Source organism: Parambassis ranga, chromosome 1, assembly GCF_900634625.1.
Source record: "Parambassis ranga chromosome 1, fParRan2.1, whole genome shotgun sequence".
NCBI classification, from domain to species: domain Eukaryota; kingdom Metazoa; phylum Chordata; class Actinopteri; family Ambassidae; genus Parambassis; species Parambassis ranga.
In genome coordinates this window covers 20,826,053-20,843,672 of record NC_041022.1, presented here as the reverse complement: position 1 = coordinate 20,843,672, position 17,620 = coordinate 20,826,053, and the positions used below count along the sequence as shown (strand labels likewise).

The following is a 17,620-nucleotide window of genomic DNA, read 5'->3' as shown; positions in this document are numbered from 1 at the left end:
ATATATTAGTTACAAATAAAAGTTTCATCTGATTGATGGCATCACTGCTGCTGCTGAGATTTTAAAAAGCTGAATTTAAAATCAGTAGAAAATCAGAGTATCCTCCTGTTGACTGTACTTTACAGTGCTGTTGGGTCCTCTGTTTCCTCTCTTCTAGTTCTGAGAGGGAGGGAGACAAACAAACAATAAACAACACACAATAAATAAAGAAAAAATTTATTGAGATGCAGTCATACAAAATATAAAGTAAATGCATATATATATATATATATATATATATATATATATATATATATATATATATATATATATATATATATATATATATATATATATATATATTAAATGAACATCTGTTTACCTTGGTGCAGAGCTGGCACTCTTGAATTTGACCACTGTGTTCTGCTGTACAACCACATCCTCCTCCTCCTCCTCTTCCTCCCGGTATCTGTGGGGTCCGCCCGCTCTGATGCTGGAGTAGATGGGATCTTTCTGGTTCTTCAAGAAGTGGACGCTGGCATATTGAAGGTCTTCCTGCTCCTCTAAGTCATGGGGTAGATGCTGGAAAGACAAACATTATCTTTGAAGAAAGAGGAACTCCTGGACATTTTACATTAGTAACATTGGCTGATGATTTGAAAATGGCAGCTATCCAGCTTAGGCCCAAACCAAACTATACTAAATCTGCTCCTGCACCAGACTCAGTTTCAGTAATTGCCAGTATTACCGGTTGTAGTATATTTTTTCACATATTTTCTCCTGGTGCTGCACCGAAATCCAAATCCAAGGATAGCTATGGAAATCCACATTTTCTTAGATATTGCTGTGCATGCTACTGACGCAACACTTTGCAGGCTCCAGAGGATGGTAACCGAAAAGGATGTTTATCTGTTTCTATGATGAATCACATGAGCAAGATTTTAGCAGATTACCAAGTGTAGGAGAGAAAAGTGCTTTTCCAGGTTTGAACACTGTATTAATTTGAGTTCAGCTGTTCAACAGGTCATTCTGCTTTTCTCTCATAGTGCATTAAAGTCCATGTACCTCATAACCAAAGGACACAGTTCTGTTTCTTTGTTGATTATATTTAGAGAAGGTGTAGATTATTAGCATTTTTAGAAAATGAAAGTAAACAGAAAACAGAACAAAAAACAGCAAGTAGGAAAACAAACGTCTCAAAATGAGAGTGAAAAGGTCAGACAAGGCAGTAGAGCAGGACTGGTTCTCTGTCTTTAGATTTTCAGTTTGCTCAGATTTTACATTATGTTGTCTGTCACCTGTTGTCTGTTCTCTGGGTTTTCTCCAGACTCAGGTGATGCCTTTGAAGGCCTCTTGTTTCTGGTTGGGAGAAATCATTATTTAGTTCCCCAACTGACAGCTGACACAATGGATGTTTAGGTATAATGTAGAACAGACAGACTTACCTTATCAGCAGGAAAACAAGAAGCAGTATGACAACCAGGAAAATGACTGAAGCTGTTCCAATGTATACTAGTTTCCATGTCTCTGGGAAACATTGATAAAAATAAATAAATGCATCACATTTTTACCTCATAGAGGAATTAACTAAATTATTTGTCTTCACTTGTGTACATGTAAATCAAATTAGACACACCTCTCACAACAGTGATCAGATGTAAGGAGGAGCTCTGACGTCCTCTGCTGTTCTGGGCTTCACAGTAATAACTGCCACTGTGTTCAGCTCTAGTCTCAGTGATGGTGAAGTTCTGTCCTGATGCTTTTGGTGCGGCTTCATCCTTCTTGTACCAGGTGTAGTTAGCTGCTGGGTTAGCATCACTGCTACAGGTCAGAGTCAGTGAATGTCCCTCCACTGTGTCAACAGAGGGACTCACTGACACAGAGGGAAGCTTTGGAGGATCTTAAACACAATATATAGAGATGTTTTTATTCATATTATCAATGAAGGACTAGTGTATTATGCAAAAAAAGGATAAATACACTTACACTGGACCTCTACAGATAGAAACGATGACTTCTGTCCATGTTTATTCTCAGACTTGCAGTAGTAGATCCCTCTGTCCTCAGACCTGATTGAGGTGAAGTGATAAATGCCTGTTGATCCTAGAGGCACTCTTTGGTCCTCCTTGTACCAGGTGTAGTTAGCTGCTGGGTTAGCATCACTGCTACAGGTCAGAGTCACTGAATGTCCCTCCACAGCAGAGGGACTTACTGACACAGAAGGAAGCTTTGGAGGATCTGACGGTCAACATTGAATATAATGACTTGACATTAGGAGTTGTGATGTTTAAAGACACAGAATTGAGAAATGTGTGTTTTTATACACATTATATGTATATTTAATTAAATGTTTTACTCACATTTCACATCAACGTGTTTGTATTCAGATGTCTTTGTCCCCAGATTGTTGTCAGCGTTACAGAAATACTTTCCAGAGTCAGAGGACTGGATGGATCTCAAGATGAACTGTGCACCTTTACTGAGATTTTCACCACCATTGTCCTTGTACCAGATGTAGTTAGCTGGTGGGTTAGCATCACTGCTACAGGTCAGAGTTACAGATTGTCCCTCCACTATGTCACCAGAGGGACTCACTGACACAGAGGGAAGCTTTGGAGGATCTGAGGAGAAAACATGAACTCAATAACAGATTATTGTGAGTGAGTTTTTACAGTGGAACATATTTTAAATGGAAAAAGTTTATATAAACAAAGGTGGTTGGTGGAGCTTGATGTCCAGATGTAGTAACATGTTGTCCCACACAAGTTTCTAATGCAGTGGTGTTAATACAAACTAAAGGAGAGAGATTATAATTGAAGTGCAGTGCAAGATGGTGACTGAATGCTGAGTGAACTCACACACTGATGGAGAGGGGAACCTCTCGTATCCTCTTACAGCACAGGAAAAGCTGTCTGTAGAGGTAAAATAGCCTGAAAGAGTACAAAATGTTTTTCCCACAACCTCCTGTCTATTCTTAAACCAGACACAGGAACCATGATCAGGCTGACAGCTGCGTTGACATGTTAGCCATGCCCAGGTATAATCAGTGTAGTGGGAGAGTCTGATCACCTGCACCCGAAGATCTAATTACAGGAAGCAACAACAAAAATGTAGTTAACGTTCATACATACATGTAAACAATACTTGATGAAATCATTTGCAATGAAAATGTTACCTGTGACAGACAAGGTGACTCCAGGTGAACCACTATATTTCCCACCTTGATGGTTTGTTATGAACCTGAACTTGTACTCAGCTGAGTCGCTCTGTCTCAGGTCTGTGATTGTCAGAGTGCATTTGTTTTTATGACAACGACTGTACACACGACCTGCGTAGTCTGAGTCTGTTTTCAGATCCACAGGTCCATAAAGAATTGTTTTAGTAAACCACAGTGTTTGGTGAACTGTAGTGGTCTGACCATCCTTCTCATATGGATATGTGTAGGTGCAGTGTATTTCCACTGTTGATCCTTTTACAGCACAGATCTCAGCAGACGTGTAAGTCACTCCATAACCGTTCTTACTCTGTACCACTGTAACACAGAGAACACCAGAAAACAGACATATCTTGTAGGTCCAAATTTTGAAAACTATGGAAAGTCTTGTGTCAACAATCCACACCCACATATAATCTCTTATTTCCAATTATTCATAAATAACTGGAGATTGTAGTTATAAAGTCAGCTAAGGAAAATATGTGTCTATTTTTTGCAATATTACTGCAGTATTTGAAGGAATGAGGAGCAGACATGGTTTGTTGTTTGGAAGTTACAAAAGATGTCTGATATTGTTATTTTTCTGGGTGGTTGTAACACCGGAGGGCATAGTCCTGAGTGTGTAAGGAGCAGAGAGATCAAGGGAGCATTGCTCATTGTACCAGCTGATGTGTATTTATTTACATTGGTGAAGTGTGGAGACAAAGTAGCATCATCTAAATAGTGGATTTATACATTTCAGGTCAGAGGCAAAAAACAAACAAGGCTGTTAGTTGACATATGGGCCATTATTGTTCAGCATTCTGCAAATATTAGCATTGATATTTAAATATTGTGAAATTACCTAAAGTGAGGAAAGATGCAAAAAAAATTGTTCTTAAAAATGCTGCTGCATTTGATATCAAAAATACATCAGATACACATGCATGATTACATTTATGCAAACAGACTTTCACTCAGGGGTTTAAGGTTCGAGTCCCTCTGACACTGTGAGTTGTTTTTTTTGCACTCGCTGTTAAGTCTCAATTTTAATTGTTAGTTAGGAATAATTAAAAAAAAAAACTACTGCTTAAGGTTAGGCATTAACACAGATTAAGGGGTTAGGTGAAGTTCATCTTAAAACACACAAATTCATAAAATTAAACATGCTTTACAAGTAAAACAGTTCCCCTCCACAGGACAAGACATTTATAGTTTATAAAGCTGGTCACCAGTTCCTTCAACTGTAGGTGCAGAAAGACTTGCTACATTTTGTCAGTCGGTCGTAAGCTCATTTGTCATTGTGTTACTTCATTTGGTCATTTTTTTTATATACATTGTGCTTTATGTCCATAACAGTATAGAGGGAAAACGTATCATGCTCCCTCTGTGACAAGCTGTCCAATAAAAAAATTTGTTAGAATAGTGACAGACTGTATTTGTGCATATGTTTCCAAAACTACAATCCCACTGTAGGCTATGAAAATTCCACAAAACAATTCAGAAACAAGCTTTTACACATATCCAGTTTAAAGAACACAGAAGTGAATGTAGAGTTGTATGGATAGACACTATGCAGAAAAACGTCTAGTCTAAAAAAGTCTACAGTACCTGGCACAGAGAGAAGAAGAATGACAAATCCTCTGGTTGCTGCTCCTCTCATCTTTGTGTATGTGAGGATGTCTGCAGAATGAGTAAAAGTGATACTTTCATCTGCACTGTAAAAGGAAGTTGTCTTAAAAGAAGGATGTCAGGCTGTTAAGAATATATTTCCATTTGCGTCATAAGTCTAAATTCTGCAAATACATTTGAAATATCTGGTTATAAAATCAAAGTTAGTATAAATCTGCAATAGTCTTAAAATATGACACTTCCTAAATTATTATAATGTGATTAACTTGAAATTATTAAAAATGTATCAACATACATGATTGTATTGATTGATAAGACACCTTGCAGACATTTCTGTTAATGTAGGTACAGCAACACTGATTTCAACCTACAATGAAAGCAGCTGAGAGTGAAATGAGAACAAGAAAATCTGGAGTTTGCTGCTTTGAGTTGGATCCTGAGACAATTTAGAGTCACACTGTTACTAATGCTGCGAAGATCTGAAGCAGTCAGTCAGTCAGTCGTGTGGTGGACTTGCATGTTTGTGTTTCACTTCTTATCAGTGGCGGTGCTACATTGAATTTCTCCCCAGGCAAGTGGCATTAGGACATGGTTACAAGCCAAACCCTTGGCTCTGACATCACACATAATGAAGACCCTGGAAAGACTCATCCTGGAACAGCTCCATGGTACAGCCACATCTGGATCCCCTCCAGTTTGCCTACTAGCCCCTCCTAGGAGTGGAGGACACCAGCAGATATATCTGCTCAACAGAGTCTACATCCACCTGGACAATCCAGCAAGCACTAATATTACTGTTTTCCCTTATATAATTGAGTTGATGCAGTTACATCATGAATGTCATAAGGGTGTTTCCGGTTGATGCAGAACATGGTGCCTAGTTAGGTAGTAAATCCTGAACTTAATCTGTATTTCTGTGCTTTATGAATGCAAGGACCTGGATTTGGCTTAAATAAAATAGCTTCAACCACAGAATCTGACTGTAGAAAACAGTAGTGGCACAGCTGGTGAGGTGAGACTTGGTGTTCAATCTTGCAGTATACTGGATGCATGATCAGAGTCCTATATAATATATACACTGATCCACTGATAACTAAATAAAGTCAGTCCAAGAGAAACACGCCAACCCACACCAACTATCAGTCCACACAAAATGGAGTCTATGCCTGCAAATAAGGTGTAGACAAGTTTTTACAAAAGTACTAATAGGAGTTGGATGTGGCCAAACAATAGTGTAGCTCTTTTAGTGAGTTACTCTCCTAATGCGCACCAAGCATTAGGAGAGTAACTCAACAAACAAGTTGCAGTGTTGTATTAGGAGCATTTCACAGGGCAGGAGGTTTACATGAGAGTTTTTGTGCATCTGGAGGTGATACACTTGTATCCTGATTCAAATTATCCAACACAAAACAGGCCAGAGAGGGCAGATAGAAAAATAGAATAGAATAGAATAGAAATACTTTATTCATCCCAAGCTTGGAAATTTCACTGTTGCAGCGGCCAAGTACAGTCACTCAAGCATACCAAAAAAAAAAAAATAACAATATACCTCTAACGGTAAAAATTAAACAGTATAAACATTATTTACAGCAAGATAAATATAAACACAGGTGCAGAAGCAAAAATGAGCAATTTGTAATAAATATAAGTCTGAATCGGATTGTGCAATTTGGTATGAAGATATGAAATCTTCAACAAAAAAGCTATGATAACACAACATTTTGTGAAGGCAATTTAGGGCAGATCAGACAGTAAAAACAGACATCATAGCGACTTCCTGGTTTGTGTGGAATTGTCACATTTTGAAGCCACGCCCCCTACTACTGTACATACTGTAAAACTTTCATACAGAATCTTAAACATGTGTACTCCGTATTGTCTCAAGAGTAGACACACCACATTTCAAGTGAATTAGGTTAGCAACAGTATGCATGAATGACCATAATGTAGCCAGTAGGTTTTCGGCCAAACCAATATGCATACCAAGTTTGGTGACTGACCGATGCCCGGGAAATTTCAACAGCTACTCAGAGAAAGATGCCCTTCTTCTTCAGTTTCTCAAGCACATTCACTGAATAAGACTTTAACTATGTCATATAATACATGATTGTAGATTAAATATTACATTCATAGTAACATTCGGTTATTTTATTCTGTGGAAATATTTCAGACTTGTTGCTGTAAACATAGCCGTTAGCATGTACGCAAGCGAGCTAACAGCTAACACCCCTTCTCTGTCTCTCTCTCTCTGTCACACACAAAGTGCCACAACTTTGTACAGCTCCGGTGACATACAAGCAGGATCAAGCTTCCACATACCAAAAGTTTGGTATTTGAGGTTTGGGGCATGTTCAGGCCTTCCAAAATGTGATAACAAGGAATTTGCTACAGGCAGTCTGGAGGTGGGTGGATGTTCACTTTACGTGGAACTAATGTCAGACCAGTCAGACTGCATGCTGCATGCTGTGAGCCAGTAATAAAACCCCCCTCATGTTCCAACATTTTATTTTTGTGAGCACAGATCATCAACAACACAAAGGAGCTACTTCACTGACACACTGAGTGAGTGGAAACCTGCCTTTTATGTCATATTTCATTTTTTAAGCTGATTGTCTTAGTTATTTCTAACAGAAGTGTAAACATTTCACATCTGTAAACATTTGTACAGATGTTGCAGATTATTTTGTTTGATTGAACGTGCAAACTTGCATAGGCTATGCATATTTTATCTGGGTGGCTCATGCACTTACAGCTCATGCTGGAGGCTAGAATTGCGTACGTGTCACCACTGCGTACGCTCTGACTGCACTGAGTTAAGGTGGCGCTCGCGCTGCACTATATGTTACTGTCATAGACTATATGTTACTGTCTATGACAGTAACATAGTGACGGTCATTGCGTTGGTCCAGCAGCGCGAGCGCCACCTTAACTCAGTGCAGTCAGAGCGTACGCAGTGGTGACACGTACGCAATTCTAGCCTCCAGTCACCAAGACATTAAATTGTTGCTCCCCCCCTCTCTCTGCAAAAACAACCCATCTCCTCCAGGCCCTGCAGGCTCCTTCACACAAACAGGTTTCTTCACGTCCCTAGCGGGTGGGGGTGGGGTGTGTGTGGGGTAGGTAGGTGTGTAGACTGGTAACATGACACCTGAACATAGTTTCTTTGTAAGGTGTGTTTTACCAGACCGGTTTAGACTGCTTTAACTTTTCTCTGCAGTTGTGTTGTTTCAGATATTCATTTTTAATATTAATCATATTTAATGCTGCCATATTATGCAAATAAGAGACCAGTGCATGTAGTCCAAGTCATATTTTAATTAACACATTCATAAATTGTACAAAAATGTCATGCATTTCTTTAATGACATAAACCTACACCTGGCGGTGCAACAAGACTGATGGAGTTGAATAACTGATAATTATATAATTATCATCATCTATAAAAAAAATTACAAAAGATATGAAAACAGATTTGTGAACCTTGTAGTGAATCTGAACTGAACAGATTTGAAGAAGTGCTGTTATGACACGCCTTTTTTCAGGCTTACAGTGTATTCTGATTTTTTCAGGCGATGGCAGAGGACCTCATCGACATCCTGGGTGATTTAGATGAAGAACAATTTCAGAGTTTTAAGTGGTACCTGAAGGCAGTAAAGTGGAATGACATATCACCCATTCAAGTGAACCAACTGTCAAAGGCAGAGAGGCTCCAAACAGTGGATCTGATGGTGCAGAAGTATGAAGAGCCTGGGGCTTTGGAGGTGACCACGATTGTTTTAAAGAAGATCAGCAGGAATGACCTGATGAAGAAAGTACAAGCATTAATGAAAACACTAGGAGGTCAGTCACAGAATGAGGATCCATTGGTAACAAATACGCTTAGATGTATGAAATCTTATCACACAATGATGTGTTTTGCCTCACTGATCACCTCACAGCTGAAACTCTGCAGCTTCAGATTTTGGGTTTCAGAGCCCTGTGGGAGAAATTCTGGTTAACACTGTAAAAAGATGTCACCATGTAACAAACCTGCATTCTTTGTATAAGACATTGAGTTGAGTGTTGTTTATCCTTCAGGTCCTGATCAAGCAGACCCTCCAGGTCCAGGTCCAGTGAGTGACCCAGCTTCAGACAAGTTGCTGTCCATTCGTACAGAGTTTGTGCAGAGAGTGTCTGAGCCTGTTCTGCGCAAGCTGCTGGACAAACTGCTGGAAAGCAGGGTGTTAACTGACAATGAGCTGGAGAAAGCTGGATCAGGGGACAGGTCTGATAAAGCTCGTGTGGTGATTGACATGGTGCGAAAGAAGGGAACACGCTCCAGTTCAGCTCTGATCAGTGCTCTCTGTGAGATTGATCCATGCCTTTCTGAAGTTCTGCAGTTAATGTGAGGCATTACATTAGGTTTTACTTGATAAAATCAGATGTAAGAGGTAGAAAAAGTTTTCATCTTGAAGGGTGAATGTGTCCTGTTATTGGCAAACCCATGTGGATCATATTAACATAGAAACTACTGTTATAAATAAATAAAATAAGTAAAAAAAAATTAAAAAATAATAAATCCTCATTTGATGATCGAACATGGTCCCTGTGAGTTTCCTGTAATCAAACATAACCTTTTTTTGTTTATATGTGACAGTCAGCTGAACAGAGGTAAACAGTGATAGATCTACATGAAAACGCAATATAAGCAGACACCATTACACTGTTGTGGTGGTTTGAACTTGACTACTTCCTCCGGTTCATCAATCACCATGTGTAGTATAAAATTGGTGTACATTCTAAACAAATCCTGGGTGATTAGATGTTATGTGTGCCTTCTTCTTTTAACAATTTAGCTGGCGGTTGGCATCCAAGTTAAGATGCATTTACCGCCACCTACCGGACTGGAGTGACAGAGGGAATCCTTTCCATAAATACGATTAAATAATCCCGTGCTTTTTAAATATATCATTAACCCTTTCCTTATATTTTTAGATAAATCTCTTAACAGATTATGTTATGTATGCCTGGATTATTTTTGTATTGTGCCATTACAGCCTGTGGTTATTGTGTTGTGCTGCGTCAGGCTGGACTCATAAGGTGCTGCTGTTGTCCAGATGATGGCGCTTGTCAACCCTTTAGAGTACAGTTACGCTCGCCCCTGTCTTCTAGCACGTCCTCGGGCAAAAAATAAGTAGCTGCGACGCTTAGACTCAGCATATTGATTAGGTATCTACTTCTCTAACAAACATGAGTGGACGTGGCAAAGGAGGAAAAGGACTCGGTAAGGGAGGCGCCAAGCGTCACCGTAAAGTCCTCCGTGATAACATCCAGGGAATCACCAAGCCCGCTATCCGCCGCCTGGCTCGCCGTGGTGGAGTGAAGCGTATCTCTGGTCTGATCTACGAGGAGACCCGCGGTGTGCTGAAGGTCTTCCTGGAGAACGTGATCCGTGACGCCGTCACCTACACCGAGCACGCCAAGAGGAAGACTGTGACCGCCATGGATGTGGTGTATGCTCTGAAGAGGCAGGGACGCACTCTGTACGGCTTCGGCGGGTAAACTATGACAGATCCAACAACACAAAACAAAAGGTCCTTTTAAGGACCACACACTCTGTCAATGAAGAGCTGAGTTCATATATTAATGATCTCCGGTTTATTTCAGAGCATGAATACTACATAAACGGATCCTGCCTGGAGATATATAGTTAATATGATCAGTCAGTACCTGTAGGGGTGGGCGATACTGAAGATTTCAGTATCGATCCGATACCAAGTAAATACAGGGCCAGTATCGCCGATACCAATACCGATACTTTACTTTGAAATTTCATGATCATAAATATTTTTTTGCCTTTAAATAGATTATCGTGATTAGCATAATAATAATAATACACAAGAAACATTTGTTAAGTAAATCAAGCTGCAAACAAAAGTGCAGAACTGTATAAGTTTGAAATTTTAACTTCACACACATGTCAGCAATGCTCCTTGTGACAGCCATGGCTCTTTGTGAATCATGTAGGTGAAACAGCATGACTAAGATACTTTTATAAAAGTTTAACACCTATCTGCATGTAGCCTAAATATGAAGAATAAAGATCCTTCAACAGTTATCACCAAAGCATAATTATATTAATCATACTGAAATACATACCATTATATAAACTTATATAATTGCATCATTAGATATATTTTGGAATTTGAGAAAAACGAGATTTATTTCAGCTGGTGATATGATGACTGTTCAGTCATTCTGCTAAAATTGCATGTCTTATTACTGCACTCAGAAAGACACCATTAATTCATGCTGCAGATTACTCAATCATCTACCTGGATATTCTACCTGGAGTGTTTTGCAGTAAAGCCTTTGTCAGTGACCACTGTCTCTGGTTCATGTTTGGGGATCTGCCTCTTCCTCCGCACTGTTTACTCTGCAGCTCGAGGTCTTTGGGCTCTGCTGCTTTATGTTAGTGTAAATGAGTTGTGTTTCCACAGGTCGCAGGTCGCTTTCCTGCACACCTCACAAGTAGCAGTTTCTTCTTCTCGTCTGTCGCTGTGAAATAACTCCAAACAGCGCTCCTCTTCCTCTCTGCTGTCTCCATTATGCTAGCTGTACTTTACAGCCAATCAGGAGCTCCGTCTGCTCCGGCAGAGTGGGGAATGAGGGGGAGGGGCGGGGGTGCCTGCGCACTGAGCAGAGTGAGAGAGGAGTGCTGTTTGCACCGCGAGTAAATACAAGTAAAGTTGCTGAAGGTATAGAAGAGAAACTTCCACAGAAATATCGATCTCAGCACGCTAGTATCGAGTACTTACTGATCCTAACGTTGGTATCGATACTATCGATATTTAGATCGATTCGCCCACCCCTAAGTGCCTGTACATTGCTGTGAAATTTGGATGAATAAAGCATTCTAACACGGTTTTGTCTGTCCCACTGTGATGTGACACTACATATATAACAGACAGTTTCTCGTATTCTGTTACCGATTACAAAAAAATACACAATACAATTTTCTCACAGCATTACCATGCGGAACAGACATGTGAACATACAAGGTGTATTAGTGATGTTATGGTCGAGCCCATTTTCTCGATCTCGAAACACAAGTGTCGTGAGACAGTGATTCTATCCCTGAGGGTTTCAAGTCTGCCACTTCAAAGCAGTTTGGACACGGCCAGCAGATGTCACTCTTCTACCGATTTTGTGAAATGCTTTGAAGCAGTGTGTCATTCAAGGAACTGTCTCAAAATGGTTCAGTGCTTCATGAAGTCTTAATGCCACTAAATGTTCAATCAATATTATGTGATGCTGCCGAGGACCAAGTGAGTCACTTCAGCCACTTTGACTTTTTGTTTTCCTGCAGCGCACACGAACACTTTTTCCTCTGTGTAGAGACGGTGTAGTGTGTCGTTAGACACACCTGGCCCAGTCAGCCAGAACATCACAGGTAAGTATGGAAACATTTAGTGCTATTGTTTTTTTTAAGTTTTTTAAGTTTTACCCAGACCCACCCACTGAGGTCTGTAACCACATATAAACCATGTTTCCCCACCAAACAGTTAGAACTGATGAAGCTGCTCGGATGAGCAGCGAAACGTCTTCTAGAAAACTCTACAAGTCCAGACGCCTTGCTTCAACCTTCTCTACGTGTATTTGCATAGCATGTTTATAGAAAACACAACGCAGCACATTCTGCAAGATATGACAACTAGTGCAGCAATGACACAGTGTTGCACACACTGTCCATGGAAAGAAAAGGCGGGCTGCCTTTTCTTTCCATGGACAGTGCGCGCAATAATTTTAACCGCTTCGATGCCGAGGTAACCTTTCTGCTGAGAAGCTCAGCCAATCACAGCCAGGGAACTGCACAGTGGTGTTTGCATGCAGCCTGTATAAGAGGACTCGCTGTGAGCCATGAGAACAATTCGTTGCTGAGAAGTACCGAAGAGTCAACATGCCTGAACCCGCCAAGTCTGCGCCCAAGAAGGGCTCCAAGAAAGCCGTGACCAAGACCGCCGGCAAAGGAGGCAAGAAGAAGAGAAAGACCAGGAAGGAGAGCTACGCCATCTACGTGTACAAAGTCTTGAAGCAGGTGCACCCTGATACCGGCATCTCCTCCAAGGCCATGAGCATCATGAACTCCTTCGTGAACGACATCTTTGAGCGCATCGCCTCCGAGGCCTCTCGTCTGGCTCACTACAACAAGCGCTCCACCATCACTTCCAGGGAGATCCAGACCGCCGTCAGGCTGCTGCTGCCCGGTGAGCTGGCTAAGCACGCCGTGTCTGAGGGCACCAAGGCCGTCACCAAGTACACCAGCTCCAAGTAAACAGCTGCTGCTTCAACAACAACCCAACGGCTCTTCTAAGAGCCACCCACTTCTTCCAAAGAGCGAGTCCTAACTGACATTTTTTGTTGTCTTAGATTAAAAGGATGTTGCTAATGTAAAGCTACAGATAAACTTATTCAATTTTAATTCACTAGTAGTACATAAAATGGATTTTATAAAATATTAGATAATCCCAAGGGAGTGGAGTCCAATTATTCTATAATAGACTACTTGACTGCATCACATTTGCAGAACTATAAAATTATAAAGATGTTAGTGATGCTCCTTTTGATAGTCATGGCTGTTGTTAATCATTTTGGTGAAATTAAATAGTTAAGATAATTTTATAAAACATATCTTCATGTAGCCTAAATATGAAGAATAAAGAACCTTCAACAGTTAACTCAAATACAAATATGTATTTATGTTATTCAATAGATATATTTTGGAATTTGAGTGAAACCAGATTTATTGCAACTGATGATATATGATTAGTTCAGTCATTTTGCTGAAATTGCATGTCTCATGCTGCAGAACACTCAATCTGAATGTCTACATCTTTAAATCAGCTACCTGGATATTCACAAGTTTTTTTTGTTATTTATTTTTTTTTGCAGAAAAGTCTCTGCCAGTTGACCTCTGTCTTGTTTGTGCTTGGGGATCTCCCTCCTCCATGTTTGTGTTGCCACAGTGACATATTCTGCACACAGCACAAGTAACAGTTTCTTCTTTGTTTCTTTTCTTTCTTATCACAAACTGTGAGTAAATACAAATGTGCTGAAGGTACAGGAGAGAAATCGATCTCATCACACCAGTATTGATTCAATACTGATCCCAACTTTAGTATTGATACTATCGATATTTAGATGGATTCGCCCACCCCTACTGTGTACACTACAACGTTTTTGTGTTGCAGTTTATATTCAATTTCCATGTCATAATTTCATGTATGAATAGTAACAAACCTGATTTTAACAGTGAAACATTAGAACGTGTAGCATAGCCAATTAAAAGCATAATTGAGTAATTCTAAAATAAAAACAGGGGAACATTGATTTTAGGTGCATTGGTAAAGCCTTAATTGCACAATAGCGTTTTAACAGCAGTTTTTATTGGCTTTGTTTTTTTTTCTGTTGTTGCTAGTAAATAAAAATCCATCATAATTTATTTTTTCAGTGTGTTTTGCATTATACATTATAACTGATTCAAGCAAGACATTGATTGTGTAACTGCTGTGAAGTGACTGTCCACAAGGTGGCACTAATGACTTTTCACATTCACAGTTTAGGTGTGATATGTTTTTAAAATATCACATTTCATTGCATTCAAGATTCAATAAATTTATTGTCAAATGCACACCACTTTACAGTTACACTGAGCAATGAAACTCTTATTTTGTGAGTTCCCTTCACATGACTTTATACACAACTAAACTAAGATAAAAAACACAGTAGACTTAATTTAGGCATACGAATAAATAAAGATACGAATAAGCAATAAGAAAAATAAAATAAGCAAAATGTGCAGTTCTATGTACAGAGGGTAAAGTGTTATCAGTGTTTAAGGTGCATTGTTTATCCATTATTGTCAGCGGTAGGACATTTAGAATGTGCAAATATGTTAACAGATTGTACGTGTTACAAGATAAATGTTCAGTCAGTTTTCAGCAGCCTGATGGCCTGTGGATAGAAACAGTTTTTTAGTCTTGTTGTCCTTGCTTTCACGCTCCTGTAGCGTCTGCCTGACGGCAGGAGTGTGAACAGTGTGTGCTGTGGGTGAGTGCGGTCTTTGATAATGTTGTGGGCCCTCTTTGTGACCCGGGTATTGTAGATGTCCTGTAGAGGTGGGAAGGCTGCTCCACAGATGAACTGAGCCGTTTTAATGAACTGTGCAGTTCCCATACCAGACTGTGATGGAGTTTGTCAGGATGCTCTCCACTGTGCATCTGTAGAAATTGCTGAGGAGTTTGGAGGGTAATCCAAATTTCAGTCACTGTTGAGCCTTCTTGATGATTTGCCGTGTGTTGTGAGCCCAGGTGAGATCCTCACTGATGTGGGTACCGAGGAGTTTGAAGTAGTCTTCTCAGTGTTTAAGGAGAGATTATTGGGGGGGGGGGGGGATGGTGTCTTCGATGTGGGACATGACTATCCTCTCAAAACACTTCATTACAATAGAAGTGAGGGTTGTTTTGTTTTTCTTGGGGAGGGGCACTATGGTGGTGGTCTTGAAGCATGTGGGCACAGATGACTGAGAGAGGGACAAATTAAAAATGTCTGTGAAAACCTCAGCCAGCTCTGAAGAGCAGGCCCTCAAAGCACGGCCAGGGATGTTGTCAGGGCCAGCTGCTTTTCTGGGGTTTGTCCTCTTCAGAGCCCTGCGTACCTCAGTTGAAGTCACAGTGAGTGAAGAGCTCTGTGCTGCCACTGCTGGTAGAATCCCTCTATGCCGTTTGGTGTTGAAGGTGTCGAAGCGAGAGTAGAACTCCTTCAGCTCATCTGGTAGTGTTCTGTGGCTGCATTCTGTATATGATTTGTTATTGTTTACAGATGTTGGTTGTATATTTTAATCTATATGAACTGTAAACTGTGAACTGTAAACCACTTCTAGGCATAGATTGAGTGTATTAGAGTCATCAGCAGAAGAAGCTGAGCAGCTCTCACCAGTGGTGGATTTTTACTGGGAGGGCCATTTTGAGGCCAGTGATCAAAGGGGCACACTAAAAAAATGGCAGCGATATTTAAGCATTAACATTTTTTAAATTATTTTCAAGGTCAATCTGAGCCAGCCCTCAGGCCACAACAGTTTTGTCACCATGACGTTCTTGTGCTATCTATCGTGGGTCACTTAAATGTTGGAACACATGTTGGTGCTGTCATACATTCCTCTGTGTAGAGACAGACATTTTGGGTGCACATATGAGCCAGATGTAAAAACATAAAGAACTCTGCTTCAGGGACATATTTTAAATAATGCAAAGGCAATTGCTTCTTTGACTGTCCTTTGTTTCATCTGTCATAATGTTAAAGACCTCACCACCCGATTTTCTTGTACTTTGTTGAGCGCATGTGTCAGTGCTGCGTCGGGTTTAACGGAGCCTCATCAGAGCCATCATCAGTGTGTTTGATGCAGCCACAACAACGTGACTTTGTGACACAGTGACGGTCAGCAGATGTCTGTTTTTCCTCTGAGTCTCTGAAGAAACATGTGTTTCAGCTGGAAAACAGCTTTTGATGGAGTTCTGATTCATCTGAGATCATTTATGAGAGGAAGAAGAGGGAAAAGGCGCTGCGCAGCGCGCGGACTCTCTGAGCTTTGGAGGCTCCAGCAACAAAGTGCAGCGATGATCAGAGCTGAACATGAGCTGGACATGAAGAGACACTGTCCGCTATCAGCTCCTCCACTGTCAGCCTGCAGCGCTGCTCCCACACTCAGTTTTACTCTTTTATCCACGCACAGAAAACACAAGTGGAAACATTCAGCCTGCACGGAGGAGGCAGGCTTGGATTGAGTCTCCACGGTTCTCATGATGTGTTCAAGTACCGCCTCCTGCTCCGACCGTGTCATTACTGTTTTCTGACTCGTTGCGTTGCGACTACAAACACGGAAAATGGCAGAAGTAGCTCCAGCTCCAGCCGCCGCTCCGGCCAAAGCTCCCAAGAAGAAGGTCTCCAAGCCGAAGAAGTCCGGCCCCAGCGTCGGCGAGCTCATCGTCAAAGCTGTGGCCGCTTCCAAGGAGCGGAGCGGCGTGTCTGCAGCCGCCCTCAAGAAGGCTCTGGCTGCCGGAGGATACGATGTGGAGAAGAACAAGTCCCGCGTCAAGATCGCCATCAAGAGCCTGGTGGCTAAAGGGACTCTGGTCCAGACCAAGGGGACCGGGGCCTCCGGCTCCTTCAAGATGAACAAGAAGGCTGAGCCCAAGGCCAAGAAGCCCGCAAAGAAAGCCGCTCCTAAAGCCAAGAAGCCCGCAGCCGCCAAGAAACCCGCAGCGGCCAAGAAGCCCAAGAAGGTGGCAGCCAAGAAACCAGCAGCTGCTAAGAAGTCCCCCAAGAAGGCCAAGAAGCCCGCAGCGGCCAAGAAAGTGGCTAAGAGCCCCAAGAAGGCCGCAAAGAGCCCCAAGAAGGTGGCTCCCAAAAAGGCCCCCGCTGCCAAGAAGAAGGCCCCCGCAAAGAAGGCAGCCAAGCCCGCAGCTAAGCCCAAAGCCAAGAAGGCAGCACCCAAGAAGAAGTGAGCTGAGATCACTGCTAACACACAAAGGCTCTTTTAAGAGCCACCACAACATCCACAAAGAGCTCATCCTTACTGGTTTTGAATGTCTCAATGTCAATCATGGCTGTGATATTAATAGAATAGATAATTAGTTAATCACTTTGAGAAGGTCCCTCAGTGAAAATCAGGTACCAGCAGCAACACCGACAGTCAGAGCGAGAATAATAGAATATATATAGTACAGTACAAATAAAAGATAAAAAAGGAATATGTACAAACACCAGCATAGATGGTAC

General features: G+C 41.2%; 4 protein-coding genes across 4 annotated transcripts; 3 read left to right on the top strand and 1 right to left on the bottom strand.

Moving 5' to 3' along the window:
* Positions 1-35: 35 nt before the first annotated feature.
* Positions 36-4,840, bottom strand: LOC114426075 (B-cell receptor CD22-like). Its single transcript, XM_028393265.1, has 10 exons — positions 4,784-4,840; positions 3,155-3,511; positions 2,838-3,062; positions 2,340-2,600; positions 1,966-2,217; positions 1,616-1,879; positions 1,425-1,506; positions 1,278-1,338; positions 362-561; positions 36-159 (listed from the first exon to the last, which is right to left on the bottom strand). Exons 1-10 carry the CDS (start codon positions 4,833-4,835, stop codon positions 120-122), a joined length of 1,794 nt encoding a protein of 597 aa, XP_028249066.1. The 5' UTR covers positions 4,836-4,840; the 3' UTR covers positions 36-119.
* A 5,190-nt stretch (positions 4,841-10,030) lies between these two features.
* LOC114440546 (histone H4) lies at positions 10,031-10,345 on the top strand. The gene has a single exon (XM_028413039.1). It carries the CDS (start codon positions 10,034-10,036, stop codon positions 10,343-10,345), a length of 312 nt encoding a protein of 103 aa, XP_028268840.1. The 5' UTR covers positions 10,031-10,033.
* A 2,382-nt stretch (positions 10,346-12,727) lies between these two features.
* Positions 12,728-13,181, top strand: LOC114436048 (histone H2B 1/2). Its single transcript, XM_028406117.1, has one exon. The coding sequence runs from the start codon at positions 12,744-12,746 to the stop codon at positions 13,116-13,118; it is 375 nt and encodes a 124-aa protein (XP_028261918.1). The 5' UTR covers positions 12,728-12,743; the 3' UTR covers positions 13,119-13,181.
* A 3,522-nt stretch (positions 13,182-16,703) lies between these two features.
* On the top strand, positions 16,704-17,399 carry LOC114435264 (histone H1-like). Its single transcript, XM_028404890.1, has one exon. It carries the CDS (start codon positions 16,726-16,728, stop codon positions 17,344-17,346), a length of 621 nt encoding a protein of 206 aa, XP_028260691.1. The 5' UTR covers positions 16,704-16,725; the 3' UTR covers positions 17,347-17,399.
* Positions 17,400-17,620: the final 221 nt, after the last annotated feature.

Coding starts and splice junctions, on each gene's coding strand:
- LOC114435264 (XM_028404890.1), top strand. CDS start 16,726: ATGGCAGAAGTAGCTCCAGCTCCAGCCGCCGCTCCGGCCAAAGCTCCC.
- LOC114436048 (XM_028406117.1), top strand. CDS start 12,744: ATGCCTGAACCCGCCAAGTCTGCGCCCAAGAAGGGCTCCAAGAAAGCC.
- LOC114426075 (XM_028393265.1), bottom strand. CDS start 4,835: ATGAGAGGAGCAGCAACCAGAGGATTTGTCATTCTTCTTCTCTCTGTG. Junction 3,512..4,783: donor TCTTCTTCTCTCTGTGCCAG/GTACTGTAGACT, acceptor TCTGTGTTACAG/TGGTACAGAGTAAGAACGGT. Junction 2,218..2,339: donor CAAACACGTTGATGTGAAAT/GTGAGTAAAACA, acceptor GTTGACCGTCAG/ATCCTCCAAAGCTTCCTTCT.
- LOC114440546 (XM_028413039.1), top strand. CDS start 10,034: ATGAGTGGACGTGGCAAAGGAGGAAAAGGACTCGGTAAGGGAGGCGCC.